The sequence below is a fragment of the Diospyros lotus genome, chromosome 11 (assembly GCF_014633365.1).
Source record: "Diospyros lotus cultivar Yz01 chromosome 11, ASM1463336v1, whole genome shotgun sequence".
In the NCBI taxonomy this organism is placed as follows: Eukaryota; Viridiplantae; Streptophyta; class Magnoliopsida; order Ericales; family Ebenaceae; genus Diospyros; species Diospyros lotus.
The window spans coordinates 11,262,550-11,276,357 of record NC_068348.1 but is presented as its reverse complement, the minus strand read 5'-3'; the positions used below and the strand labels follow the sequence as shown (position 1 = coordinate 11,276,357).

At 35.8% G+C, this 13,808-nt stretch overlaps 1 protein-coding gene across 5 annotated transcripts; it reads right to left on the bottom strand.

Moving 5' to 3' along the window:
• Positions 1 to 1,813: 1,813 nt before the first annotated feature.
• Positions 1,814 to 12,968, bottom strand: LOC127812491 (protein TPX2). Of its 5 annotated transcripts, none has more exons than XM_052352891.1 (18): positions 12,606 to 12,968; positions 11,841 to 11,996; positions 8,910 to 8,999; positions 8,329 to 8,482; positions 8,067 to 8,142; positions 7,660 to 7,710; positions 5,221 to 5,318; positions 5,024 to 5,099; positions 4,874 to 4,936; positions 4,642 to 4,728; positions 4,345 to 4,403; positions 3,250 to 3,328; positions 3,106 to 3,171; positions 2,956 to 3,018; positions 2,769 to 2,843; positions 2,621 to 2,665; positions 2,374 to 2,480; positions 1,814 to 2,203 (listed from the first exon to the last, which is right to left on the bottom strand). In XM_052352891.1, the coding sequence occupies exons 1-18, from the start codon at positions 12,775 to 12,777 to the stop codon at positions 2,185 to 2,187; spliced, it is 1,536 nt and encodes a 511-aa protein (XP_052208851.1). In that variant the 5' UTR covers positions 12,778 to 12,968; the 3' UTR covers positions 1,814 to 2,184. The 5 variants fall into 5 exon arrangements, 2 of the variants coding, with proteins under 2 accessions (XP_052208851.1, XP_052208852.1); XR_008025929.1 differs by having other exon boundaries at positions 2,163 to 2,203; positions 2,621 to 2,655; XM_052352892.1 differs by lacking the exon at positions 8,910 to 8,999.
• Positions 12,969 to 13,808: the final 840 nt, after the last annotated feature.

Sequence of the window (13,808 nt, the reverse complement as noted above, 5' to 3'; positions counted from 1 at the left end):
CAAAGAGAACGCGTTTTTAAAAATTTCAAAACAGACACTCAAAACACAAAACTTAAAATGAATTCAAAACTCAAAACTGAAACACAAAGAGAACACCACCTAACCCTTTCGAAGACATACACCCGAAGACTCACACACATAACACATCCTTATACATCTTCTGCATCATGACATTATCTAACTTTCACATCAGAAGGCCCGCCCAAGAGAGTTCCTCGCGTGCCTTCTAACTGTTCTTGCAGCACAGACATCCCAAAGACCCTAAAGACCCATCCGAAGACAGCAAGGCAATAGTACCTCCCGAAGACTCCTCAACTCTCCCGGAGCCAACCAAGCCGGAAGACCCCCAGTCTTCAAGGCCACACTCTCCCAAAGACCTTTCAAGTCATCAGACATCCAAAGACCAACTCTTTGGGGAATTTCCCAGGGCATTCACCTGCTCTCCTAAACAATGGATCGAGCCTAGCCCTACGAACTCTACTCTTCTAGACAACAAATTGAGCCATTCTCCAACCAGACGCTTGCTAATGTCAATCAGCTAGCATAGACCTTACTTCTTATTTTCTCACCAATCTCTATCGAGTTATTTTCTAAAACAAACAAATTTAATTGTTGTATCTCAACAACAACAATATATAAATGCATACATATTATACACTTGTATATGTATATGTATATCACCTATGTATGTTTACATATACATGCATATATAAATATATGTTGGGTAGATGCACATATATAAACATACGTGTACATGTATAAATATTGTACATATAGTTACATATATGTATGTGTATAATGTAGATATGCACATACACTATATTTATATGAATTACATAAATGTATGTATGTATGTGTAAATATTTTAACAAATATATGTAGATATGCATATGTATTTCTTATTAATGAATGAGAATAAAATATTTTAAGATTAATAAGTAGTTGAATATTTTAGTTTAAATGACACCCCGTTTGAGGTCATTTGAAATCGTTTATCTTCGAGTCCAAATTCTTATCCCAAATCCAAATTCTTTCTACAAAATGATAGTCAAACATTGAATTTTGAATTTCAAATCTCAAATCCCAAATAATAGAGAAAGAATGTCCATTATATTGTTAACTGTCAAGTGTGTCAATGAATAAAGTATTATACACAAAAAATGGGAGGTTTATACAACCCTTACCTATACCTACACAAGTTTTTGAAAATTTGTCCATGAATTTTGTTACCGTTTTGCCAAAGTCTCATGGGTATTGTGTTATCTTGGTGTTGATGAATTGTTTAACAACATTGTACTGCTGCAATAGTAGCTCAACAACACAAATGGTTGTCAAGGTCCATGGAATTCCTAAATCCATTGTTTCAGACAGGGATCCCTTATTTCTTAGTAGGTTCTGGCAATCCTTATTCAAGAAAAGTGGCTCTTTCTATCACCCTCAAATGAATGGCCAAACAGAAGTGGTCAATCGAACTCAGGAAGCAAGCCTATTTTGGGTAGTAAGCAAGTGTACGTACCATCAAACTCTCGTGCCTCAAGTGCTGGCTGGTACAATGAGAAGGTTTGGCGTTAGAGGACGCAACTTTGGAAAATGTAATGACACTTCGTAACCTCTATCCTGACTTGCCTCCTTGAGGACAAGGTCAATCCTGAACGTGAGGAGAGAGATGGTTGCTTCCGTAGTGCCCATCGATGCGAATGATGCTAGGGCCGACAGATCTCAGCGAGCTCCTTTCAGCTCGTCATTTGGATCGAAGGAGTCAGTCATGCAATTGGTTGAGTTAGTAATAACCAAAATACCACCAGCAAAAAGAAAAGAGTCCGAGCGAGGCAAAGGGCTGTATAAAACTAGCCTTCAAATTTTATTGGATATATTTGAACGAGGTGGATGACAAAAGTATATAAATAGAGAGGTAGGTGGCAACTATTTGACATATTCTTTAGTGTGATGCGATCCTTACAAGGGAGTGAAAGAATGGTTCCTAAAGTTAAGGCGGCTGTATGCATGCTTTTCGGGATGTTGCATTTTAATTTGCATAACCTTTATGTACTGCTGCTTCTTGTCAATATTCAGCATTCAGTGAATTAGAGTAATAGCACAGCTTTGATGCTGTCTGCTGTATGCTGTCTGGCTGGCTTCCCATTCCCATAGCTAAGCTCAAATCAGTCCGCAAGTTTTCTCCTCTCAGCGGATGCCCAAACTCCTGTTGCAATATTCATGTCAAACTTCTCAACTTTACAAAACATCAATAATGTCAAAAGGAAAAAATACAAGGCATACACACTGCACAAGGCTGCTGGCAACTTTGCGAGCATCAGGAGAGAATCAACAATGTCGAAATTAAACAAATAAATCATTCATTCGTGTGCGCACCTGCTCGTGCCGGATGCGGAACTAACTTCAGAGACTCCTCCATGGCACCAAACTGAGGCCTGCTTCTCAGAAAACCTGGGTGGTTTTTCTCTGACCAAAGCTTTTATCTACAGAAGGAACTTTGTGATGGTGAGAGAAATTTTGATCGCGTAGGAGGGAAACCTTAATAAAAATACATATTCAACAGCGATGAATAAATAAAGATTATAAAAACAAGCAATTTTTTACAGGAGGGTCCGATACTGACCTCATGCTCTTGTTGAAATGAACCAAGCCTATTTTCTTTTGAGCCCTTGTGCCAACATGTGAACAACCCATAAGATGCTAAAATTTTAAGGAAAGAACCCTAAGGACACGTGAACATTTTTTCTAAACTAACAAGGGATAAGTAGAACCTTAGGAGGTGTGGGGCTAGGCCGAAGTGATTTTAACTGAGATGCAGCATTTGTTTGGAGCTCAGTCAGAGAAAGCTGCCAATTAACCGAGGGGAGAGATGAGTCACGGAAAACAAAATTATTAAAGATAATGTTAGCAAGAATAAGTAATAATAGTGAGCAGATTAAATTCGATCTGCCAATTTACCTTGTTAAAGAGTTCAATTGGCGGATTATGCTCGCTCCTCTTTTCGGTGTGCAGATTAAATTCCTGTAAACAGTCAACATAATGAAATATTTAATTTGAATGCCAATTTGAAGCTACAAAACAGAAACCAGAAAACAGTACATAGAATACCATGGGTACTGTAGTTTCCTTCTTGCTGTTCCTGAAAACTCCCATATCCCCTTTACTTGAAAATATCTATGCTTAAAAGAGAAAACACATTATTTTTTGAATAGCTGGCAAACATTTCAAAAGATCTTGACCACATTATTCTACCTTCTTGTTCAAGGGGCGAGCTTTGAAGTTATGAACATGTTCCTGTCCCTCCTGTCTTGGAACATCAGTAAAATTCAATCTGATGGACAGAAGCACATACTAAGTAAAGAACTACAATGTCACATAGTAATTGGACTAAATCTACCAAAGAACATTACTAGATTGTAATTGCAGAGTGTCGCATAGTAACTGCACTAGAATTACTTTAAAATTTCGATCTTGAAAATAAATAACTATTATCATAATTCAGATCAAAGCATACATACAATTAAAATGAACTGGACATGTGAAGAGAATATTACTAGATACACCTATGAGGAGATTAAATGGGAAGGAAAGTTAGCACTAAAGCAAGTACAGAAAAACCGAAAAGCACTTTTAAAAGTTCTTAAACTTGACAGGGAATACAACATCCTTATGTAAGAAAGCGTTGTGTTTCAAATTCCAGTAAATAATTTTTCAATTTTGAACATATCTTGAAATAGTTTACAAATCCCATTAAGTTCAAATATCTTCATTCACATAACTTTTCAACTTCCAATAAGTAGACAACTGTCAGTAATATTATCCAGAAAGGCTATCTTCTAAGTTCTAAGATTATGGATGGGGATGATTTGCAAGTGAGAATACATGTAGTCAACCCTGCCTGGTGTGACAAAGGCTTGTTATTATTGTTGCTATGGTTGGCCAGAATATGCATTAAATGTTTAGAAAATATACATCAAACAATAAGGGAAAGCTTGTCTAAATGAATTTATAACACAAGTTCCATTTTTCCGTGTGCAAAACTACCCTTCAGGATTTGGGGAAGACACCTCTTCCAGAGAGAGACAGAGAGAATCAGAAACCAGAATAACAAATTGATAGAAAGCTCCACTTTTAATGGTACTTGGCTACCCATGTCAGCAGCAAAACCAACAATAGAAAAGAATAAGGAATGTGTCTATATAAGATAAGAAGTAAATGATGCTTCAACAGGATTTAATTGACCATCCTCTTTCACAGAAAGAAGCACAGTAAAGAAATAGAATTATGACCATTTTTAAGTATACACAGAAACTTCGAACTGGCAATTAAGGATCCACCAAATACTACCTTCTTGATTCTCCATTTGGGCATTCTGTAACTTGATCAGTGCAAGGTTTGTCCAACACCTGGTGTCCAACAAGATCAATAGCATAACTACATCAGAGAATAACAACATCTTTCAAGCTAGTAGGTCACCTCTTTCAATTTATATGTTCCTTAACCCCCCATGCACCATGCCCTTTTCTTCCTATTGGAGGTGGAGTTAACCCATATCTTCTAAGGCAATAATGGCACAACCATTGGCAAAATATTGACTAGTGTCTGAGTAGATTTATGATGCATCTAATTAATTCAATCACTTACCTTATCAGTATTGCTACCACAAACGGAGGATGATGAAACAGCAGAAGTATGATGCATGGCCCTCTGTGATGTCTTTAGATGGAATACCTGAGAAAGAAACATGATAAAGGGAATTTTAACAACCAAAAAACATTGTGGATCAAACTACCAGAAAAATCTACGGTTCACGGTAAGACATAAAACAGTGACATTAATATTGTAAAAATCAGTAGAAAATAGTTTGTGCACTTGCTTGAAACTCTGGCAGCCGAGGAATGCTTCTCTTTGGAAGCAATAATGAAGGAGCCTCAAGAATCTGCCAAAGACAGGTCATATGTCTCAGTGAAACATAACTAAAATTTGAAATTTTTATGGATGCCAACTGTCAACCATATGTACAAACTTTTCTGTTCAGTGGAAGAGCTTTGAATTTTCGGAAGGTTGATGCTAAACAATCAGGTTCTACTGTACTTTTTGGCCTGAAATTGAAACCAAATGCATATCCTCCAATCCGTTAGATAGAAATATACCTACTACAGGAAAACACAGTAACAGTAGAACTTATAAGTTATATGGTGAAGTGGTTTGCATAAGCCCAACCTTGTCCTTTGCGCCCTGTGTGCTGTTTCGAGGTCAGGCTCTCTAGGAATAGTAATCTTCAACTTACCAAATCCAGAGTTTTCATCATTAGCTCCATCCTGAAAAAACATCCAAAGCATTAAATTTGAAAACTCAACCATCTAACTCATCCTTGAATAAAAAGATTATCCCATGAACACCCATCCCCACCCAAAATAAAATAAAAAGAAAAAGAAAAGGCCAATTGCAGGCTATAGGATAGATCAAAAAGATACGGAGTCTGACAAACTTATTTTATAATCATTGACCAACTACAACCACTCATCCACCTTTGCTACCTCCCCCTGCCTCACTACTATCAACATTGTTGCGTCAGATGTGTTTGGAATTTATTATCTTACTAGACATGTAATCTCATAATTTTGTTAAAAACACAAGTACACTTGAATCTGAGCATTAAAATGCCTAAAAGTCTACTGAGCTTAGAAAATTATGAATTTTGCAGTCCCCTCCATAGTAGTCAAAGGCACGAGGTGCATTGAGGTACAAAAGAGTGCTTGGGCTTAGGCACAAGGTGAAGTGTGAGCCTCATGCACATGAGGCACACATTTATTCAAAATTATTATAAAAAACTTAATTCTTTTCAATATGTACCTATAAACAGTGAGGTGCAAACTCATAAAATCATAAATGACAAATAACCAACCATGTAATAACAACTAATAAAAAACAAATAGTTTCTTCTAACTGCAAAAGAAGGCAAAGGAAACAAAAAACAATTACAGAACACAAAGCCAAAAACAATTAGTTTCTTCTACTTTCTTTAGCAATTAGAAGAAAGAAAAAAAATTATATCAGAACACACAGCAAAAACAATTAATTTCTATAGCCCTGATTTCTTTTAAATTGCAAAAGAAATTAGAAGAGAAAAAAATCATTAAAGCACACACTGAAAAACAATTATAGAAAACAATTTGTTTCTTTAGCAATTAGTTTCTTCTGAATTGCAACAGAAATTAGAAGAAAAAGAAATTAGAGTAGAACATATAGCAAAAAAGCAACTACAGCAATGAATTAGTTTATTTTGTAATTTGTTTCTTCTAATTTGCAACAGAAATCAGACGAAAGAAAGAAAGAAAATGTAGTAGAACACAAAGGGAATCCACAATTTCGCAACCAACAACCACAATTTCATGCTGGCTAATAGAGAAAGGGTCACCGAGAGGGTGGTTGCCTGCCTCCGGCGACTCTGGAGGTGAAAACAGGCCACTGAAGGACAGGCCATGCATCCACACGTGCAACTAGTTCTCCAGCAAGTGAATATCACTGCCAAAGGATCCAACTAGTGGGAGATCCATCAAACCTCCAGGCTCCAACTTACACCACTAGGTTTGCCTCTCACCAGTACACAAGAAAATGCAATCAACTCAGCAAGAAATAAGATCGAAGATGACAAAATGGATAAGAAATAGGGCATTAATACTCTTAAATATACAAGGCTCATGAAGCGTGCCCTTGTGTCTCAGTGGTGACGAGGCGCACAAAGCTGCACCTCTGCCCCTCGAGCCTAGGTGCACTGAGGTTTGCCTTTGACAACTATGTTCTCCTCTCGTGCCTTGGCATGAGAACTGGATGAATCCAACATGCAATGCATGCTTGCGGCTGGCACCTATGTAGCTGTTTAACACAGGCCAAATATGTTTTGCTCTTTTCATTCTGTTACAAAAAACTAAAGCAGAAAAACAAGACGATTTAAAAAAAAAAAACTTCAAAAATGACAAAGTTAGAGCATTATACTTTAAGACACATTACATAACTTGTGATTAACCAATAAATAAGCTATTGATTAAGTTGCTTACATAACTTATGATTAAGTTTCTTTTAAGTTGTTAGCAAGGAGTCAACCAACATATATGAAGCCTTTTTTCTTTTCCAATATATATATCAAGCCTTATCCAACCACATGATTATATTAGAAAGAATAAATTAAGGTACCTACACACAACATAATGTTTTAGAATAAACATGAATATAAAATTTTCCCATAAGTTTAAACTATTAAAAGAAAGAGGTCTAATAAAGTATATTAAACTTTTTAGCATTCCCTAAATCCAGGCATATGATGGCATGTTAAACTGTTGAGAACTACTTATTTATTTATGGTGTGTGCATGCATGCATGGGTAGCAACACACAACAGAGTAAGATGGCATACTTAAAGAACAATATAACAAGACTTCATCCCAGACATCCTAGAATTTACCACTCATCACAAAAGCTAAAACTGTTAGGATCCCACAATATATGATCGTTTTAACGAGTTGATCATCAAATCTATCTTGCATATTCTATTACGCAAAACTATGAAAAAGAAAAGGTTGCTAAATGAAGATTGAAGAACTATAAACATAATGAACAGGCTGAAAGGTGCGAAGGATAGTTCCAAAAGTAGAGGGTGTACCTTTCTAGGTGTCTTGTGAAGCAGATTACTTTGTTGCTTCGCATCATCAACCTGTTACGAAAAACAAGTGGACATTCTTCAGGAAAATTTAGAAGAGATCAACTATTATTAATCTAATACAACTTGTTTTCTTTAAGTAATATATAAACATCTCTCGCAAAATACGAAATCAGGTATATTTTGCTGAATGACATGTCACCAACTAGTTTCAGTTACTTTGAATGAGCATACAGTTATTTGTTTGTGCAAGCATGTTATAGAAAATATAAAAGACCAAAAATCTAGTAGAAAGTGTTCCTCCTTAACTAACTGTCATCAACCAAGACGTATGATCCACATGTTGCACAATCATAAATAGATTCTAAAAAAAAAAATCACATAATTGCTAAAACTTAACAAATTTGGACCTTATGCACGAGACCTCCTTCTAGCTTTTGTCTCTTAGCTGCTTGACACTCGATTGCAAAAGGATTACTCAAATTTCTGTCATTGATTTCAACCAACAATACCAATCATCAAAAACTGATATTTCTATTACTAAATCAAATATAATACAACAAATATTTTAGCTGAAAAATGAAAACCATGCCAATTCCGATAGAAAAAGGTTTGATATTGAATATGATCATGGCTAACCATAGAGTAAGAGCATGGCTTCCTGAAACTCACCTGGAGTCACTAACTTTCCGAGGTTGATTTTGTTTGGCCAACTGACTTGCTGTTGGCTTCATCAAAGTCGAGGTCCTTGGAACAGATGGTTTCATAGTGGGCCTGACTTTAGGTTTTGAATTATCATTTGTCATGGGATTATAAAATGTCAAACCTGCAAGGAAGTTGTACAAACACAAATGAACTGTTGTCAGAGAAAACAAGAATCAAGCACAATAGATCTAATTACATTGCCTCAAGCACATGCAAGCCATTCCACATTAAAGATACAATTTTCTTAAAAAAAATTAATGATAAAATCTTTCAACCATATGTAAGATGCATGGCAAAAAATCAAGGGAAAAAACATGTTCAAGCATACAACATAGGCAAGGAATCAAGCACAGAAGCCCCTGCAAGCAAGTAGCACAGGCTTGTTAACTGTTCAAAGAGTCTAGAAAGGGAATCAATCTCAAGAAAATCAGAGTCTAACTTTAGTATCCTCATGGGATTGAATTGTTCACCTTTAGAGCAAGTAAACAACTGGTCCAGAAAAGCAATGTTTCTATTACTAAATATAATCTAGGAAGCAGCTTAAAAACCTGTGGTTAATTGTTGGAGTCGATTCTGAAATTTTTGCAGACTGCCACTTTGCAACTTCATTAAAATTCCTCCATTCATCACTTCGCAGTCTACCAGATAATGTAACAAAAAACATCAGCATCTTACTTTTTGCCATGTACATGCATCTAGAATCTAGATGCAGAAGCTGCCAGTATGGTTATGGTTCCAAAAACTGTTTTCTTGTTCTGGAATCAACAAATCTCAAGAATATATATTTGGTGAACTTGTTCCGGAAACTGTTTTTATAAAATTGATCATATGAAGCTGAGTTTTAGGAAACAATACAAAATATGTTTTTACTAGCTCCAAAAGTTTGCATCCTATAAAAATAAAACATCATGATAACACAGATGTAAAAAGCAACAAGGAGGAAACCACAACAAAATAGGCCCTATAAAATTTTGGAGAAATGAGAGCAAATTACCAGAACACTCCTAAACTTTGACTCATGTATCAATTATATAACAAATGTTAAAAGTTATCAAAAATATACCCAAGCTCTAAAATGTGTATCAATTTTATAAAACCAGTAGATAAAAACTAACAGCATTAATGTTCATTGACAGAACAGCTTCAAATTGGCTTTTTTTAATAGTGTTTTTTTGCATGTTCTCAATTATTAAATTTATTTTTCATATATATTTAGGCTCTGTATGATTTACTTTAATACACACATATATAGATATATACATAAAATATGTATTTATACAAATTTTAGCGTATGATATTTATTATTTTAGTCTCTCTCACGTTTTGTCTTTTATGATAACATTTAAAGAACGATAATGTTGATACAACTGACAAACAAAAAAGACATTGAATACTGAAAGTTCAATGATTAGGTAACTTATTTCAACATTTTACAAGTCTAAATAAGTTAAAGAGTTGCTAATCTACATTGCTTTGTGCTAGAAAATGATATTTTTATGCAATTTCCGTGCAAAACATGTCGTTAGAATAATGTAATGATGCCATTTCATAATTATATCCTACTTTAACTAGTAGGTTTCTTATATTATGCATGATTATCTACAAGTAATACAAGTCTACGAGAATTTTGTATAAAATTTTGTTTATATAAGAAAAATCATTTTAATAACTGAAAACATGCAAAAAACCAAAAGAAAAACAAGTAAAAAGCCCAATCTGAAGCTGTTTGGTTGTCCAAGAAAAACACTAGGTCTACCAAACATTGACACCTTTAGTTTTATCTAACACTGTTATAAAATTGATACACACTTGAAAGTTTATGTATATTTTTTATAATTTTTAAAGTTTGCTATATAATTGATATGGGACAAAGTTCAGGAATTTTTTGGTTATTTGCTCTAGAAATAATAAAATAGATATTGTAATGTCATTAGCACTAAAAGATATTGCAACTTGACCACAGAAAGCATATAAGGTCACTGAATGAAACAGTGACAATAAATGAAAGGAAATTTTAAGAAAGAAATAAGAGAAAGGGAAAAAGGCAAAAAGCAATAAATATAGGCTTATGAAGGTCTAAGAACAAATTCATCACCATGACAGAGGATTGCTGCAGCATGAGAGTACAAACAAAAGGGAAAATAATGTTGATCAAAAAAGGTAAAAAACACTTAAGTCATAAGGTCCAACTGCAACCGTATAACACAATACACGCCTTTATAGTTATTATGTAATCCATCATAAATTTATGGACTGAAAGAACATACAATTAATTCGTAAGGAAGAAACAAACAAAGAATGACAGCATGGTGGCTAACGACATGCTTTATAGAAAAGGTTGCCCTGAAAACATAACATACAACTGCCAATCAAAACACTATCCAATTTCACCACTTTAATTTCAGTGATGAAGAGGTTGAGCAACCTCTAGGACAACCATCTCATGTCAAATGGGGCATGAGTACTCAAGTCCATCGCTGAGAGGTTTAAATGATGATATTTTATACAAAAAAGAAGGTTTTTTTTTTTAAATAAAAGAGCAGTTGTGTAGAACTATGGAAAAAACTGTACAGGAATCAAGCTAGGGCATGCCCTGAGCTGACAACAAACAGCCAAGACAAGACAAAAACCAGGCAAACAAAACTGCCTAAGACCCAGCAACTGAGCCTCCAAAACCAACCAGCCCTGAAACAACAAAAAAGGCCAAGGCAACCAACCGCCAAAAAATATCCACAAGGCCAGACACAAAACTGTCAAAAACCGCCAACCACAATAAATGCAAACAAGATTATATAAATAGTAAAAACCATTTTGGAAGTTTGAAGTTTAATTGTCACACAAGAAGTTAATTGGTACCACAAAGTCATTCATTTGATACAAATGAACTTCTAATTGAAAGTGCCTTCCAAGGTTGCACTTTCAATTGGTTTCCGGATAATGGAAGATCTTTGATGTAATAACTTTCTAAGAGAATTTTTAACAGGTAGAAATGCATGTATGCCAGGATGATGGTGTGTTTCAACTTTTGGACCATTACAGCAATACCGTTATTTCTGTTCTTGGCCCTCATATTGGCAGAAAAAAGGTGAAATAATAGGAAAAGTTCCACATTATGTTTGAGTTTTTGAATGTGGGAGAAAGGATGATTACTAGATTGAAGGATTGATGCCATGGTTACCATTGAAGCACATCTTCTAAACTTGTCATATAGTTGCATAATAAGAAGGCTTACCCTTCTTGAACATTTTTTGCATCCTGTAGATAAGACAGAAGAATTACAGGGCATAGAGTCTATACACGTTCTTTAAAAGCTTTTTCCTCCTTTGGCATACATTTATCAGACAGTATTTTCTATAGAAAATGACACGACATTTTTGCAAACATAATCTTGGACTTAAACAATAAATATTTGGGGGTACAGTTCCAGAAAATAAGAGTTAAAGAAAAACAAATGGGTTATTCAAAAAATTAAACTGCACCTCTGCCATTCATCTCCATTATAGAACAACCTTGCCCCAAGCCAGTTTCAGCTTTAGCATGAGTCATAGTGGTATCCACCATTTCTTTAGACTTCGGGGAACTATTAACAGTTTCCTGCAGAATGTCCTCCCGCAGCATTAACTGTGTTACAAAAGCTGAAAAGAGGGCAGAAAAAGATCAGGCACAACAAAAACAGTTAAATGAGGCTTCCTGCTAACAGAGTTCAAAAAGATGGTTGGTTACAAGACGAAGGATTGTAAAAATAAGAAGCAAAGAATGAGATGAATTATTTTAGTAGTATAAACATTCATCCAAACATATCCCTTCTACAAATGTAGAACTGCTTTCAGCTCTGAAAGAAAAAGAAGAAATCCTATGGATAAAGAATCTTTTATGAAGCTTAGAAAATTTGTAATGTCGAACGACTTTAATAATCAGGAGACCTATTTACAGCTGAAACTTAATTTTTCTGAGTAAATTCTGCTACTGATATTTTCTATACAAGAAGCAGAACTAGATTGAATGTATGGAAGAAACTAGTACTAATTCCACCAACGACATGAATTTTGCCCGGTTTAAAGCTCTCCAGAAATCAATCAATATCACCACAAGGTCCACAACGCAACAGAACGCAGAAGAACGTAAACGAAACGGAAGCATAGGGAACAACGCCGAGTATAAACATCAGCAAACAACAACAGCGGCTCAAATCAATCGACCAATGTGGAGAGGTTCAAAATAGGGTTTAGCGATGAAGCACTCACGAGAAGGCGGGTAGCTTCCCGCATTTTCGAACCAGCGCTCGGCCTCGCGAGCCTCATCTACGGACTCTTCACGCGTGAAATCGAAGTACCGGTACGCGTCGAACTCGTAGTCAAGGTCAATTTCATAAACGGTGAAGGAGAGCTCCATCGAATCCTCCATTTCTTCGTCCATCTCAGTCTACACACACACATACACAAAGCGAAAGGCGACAGTTTTAGCAAAACGCCATTGGTATCCCAACCCCCCCTTCCTTTCTCTTTCTCTGTGTTCACTTCCTGTCTCTAGACAGAGACAGAGAGAAGAGAGAGCTTCGAACCCTAAAATGTAGTAAATCTGCGTGTTTATATTTGCACACACAGAGAGGTCGGGGGGGGGGGGGGGGGGGGGAGGATGGAAGAAGGATCCGAAATTTGAACGAAGATGGATGGTGGGTTAACGGGTCCTGAAACCGATAATTCTAATTGTTTAGATGTCGGATCTGCCCTTTGGGTTTGACCAGAATGGCAAGTGAAGGGTTTGAGCTGGAGTTTTGAAATTTGAAATTGGCGTCAGGGACAGAGTAGTAATTTCGCAAGCGGACGAGAATTGGTGTTTTGTCCCTGTCCTTATTGGGGTTTGAGCTGCATCGCATTGCATCGCATCGGGTATTGAAAACCTGTCGACAAAGAGAGAGAAACTGAAATTTCGGCGTGAGTTCAGCTTTTTACCCTAATTATTTGAGTTTATTTGCAACTTTGCCCATAACGGTTTTATCCGTTTATCAGCTTAAGTAGGCCCCCCCGCCCCGAGAAAAAAAATTCAAACTTCTGCCACTTGCAACTTGGAAGCAAATGTAAATTCCCACTTCTCGCCCTTCAAGTTCTGAGAAATTACGACTTATGCTAGTACTTATTTCCATATTTAAATAAGGTTAGTAAATAAATAGCTACACAATCTATCATGACGCCTCCAAAATGACATGAAATTAACGATTTGAAATTCAAATTAAATGGGATTAAGGTCAACAAGAAATAAATATATGTATTTGGATTCACAGTCTTAATATATAAAATTAATTCACTTAACCCCTTAACTTTTGAGATTACCCCTTACGCGGTTCTCTGCCACTCATATTTTCGATATCGGTAGAGAAGATAAATTATAAATGGAGATTTTTGTCTCACTACGGTAAGGAATCGAACCCATGACATATAAGTGTGAAT

Excerpts from the sequence above, each read along its gene's own strand:
- LOC127812491 (XM_052352891.1), bottom strand. The coding sequence starts at position 12,777 with ATGGACGAAGAAATGGAGGATTCGATGGAGCTCTCCTTCACCGTTTAT. Across the intron at positions 7,711-8,066 it reads AAGGAGGTCTCGTGCATAAG|GTTGATGATGCGAAGCAACA; the intron begins GTCCAAATTTGT and ends TTTTCGTAACAG. Across the intron at positions 2,481-2,620 it reads CATTTCAACAAGAGCATGAG|ATAAAAGCTTTGGTCAGAGA; the intron begins GTCAGTATCGGA and ends TTCCTTCTGTAG.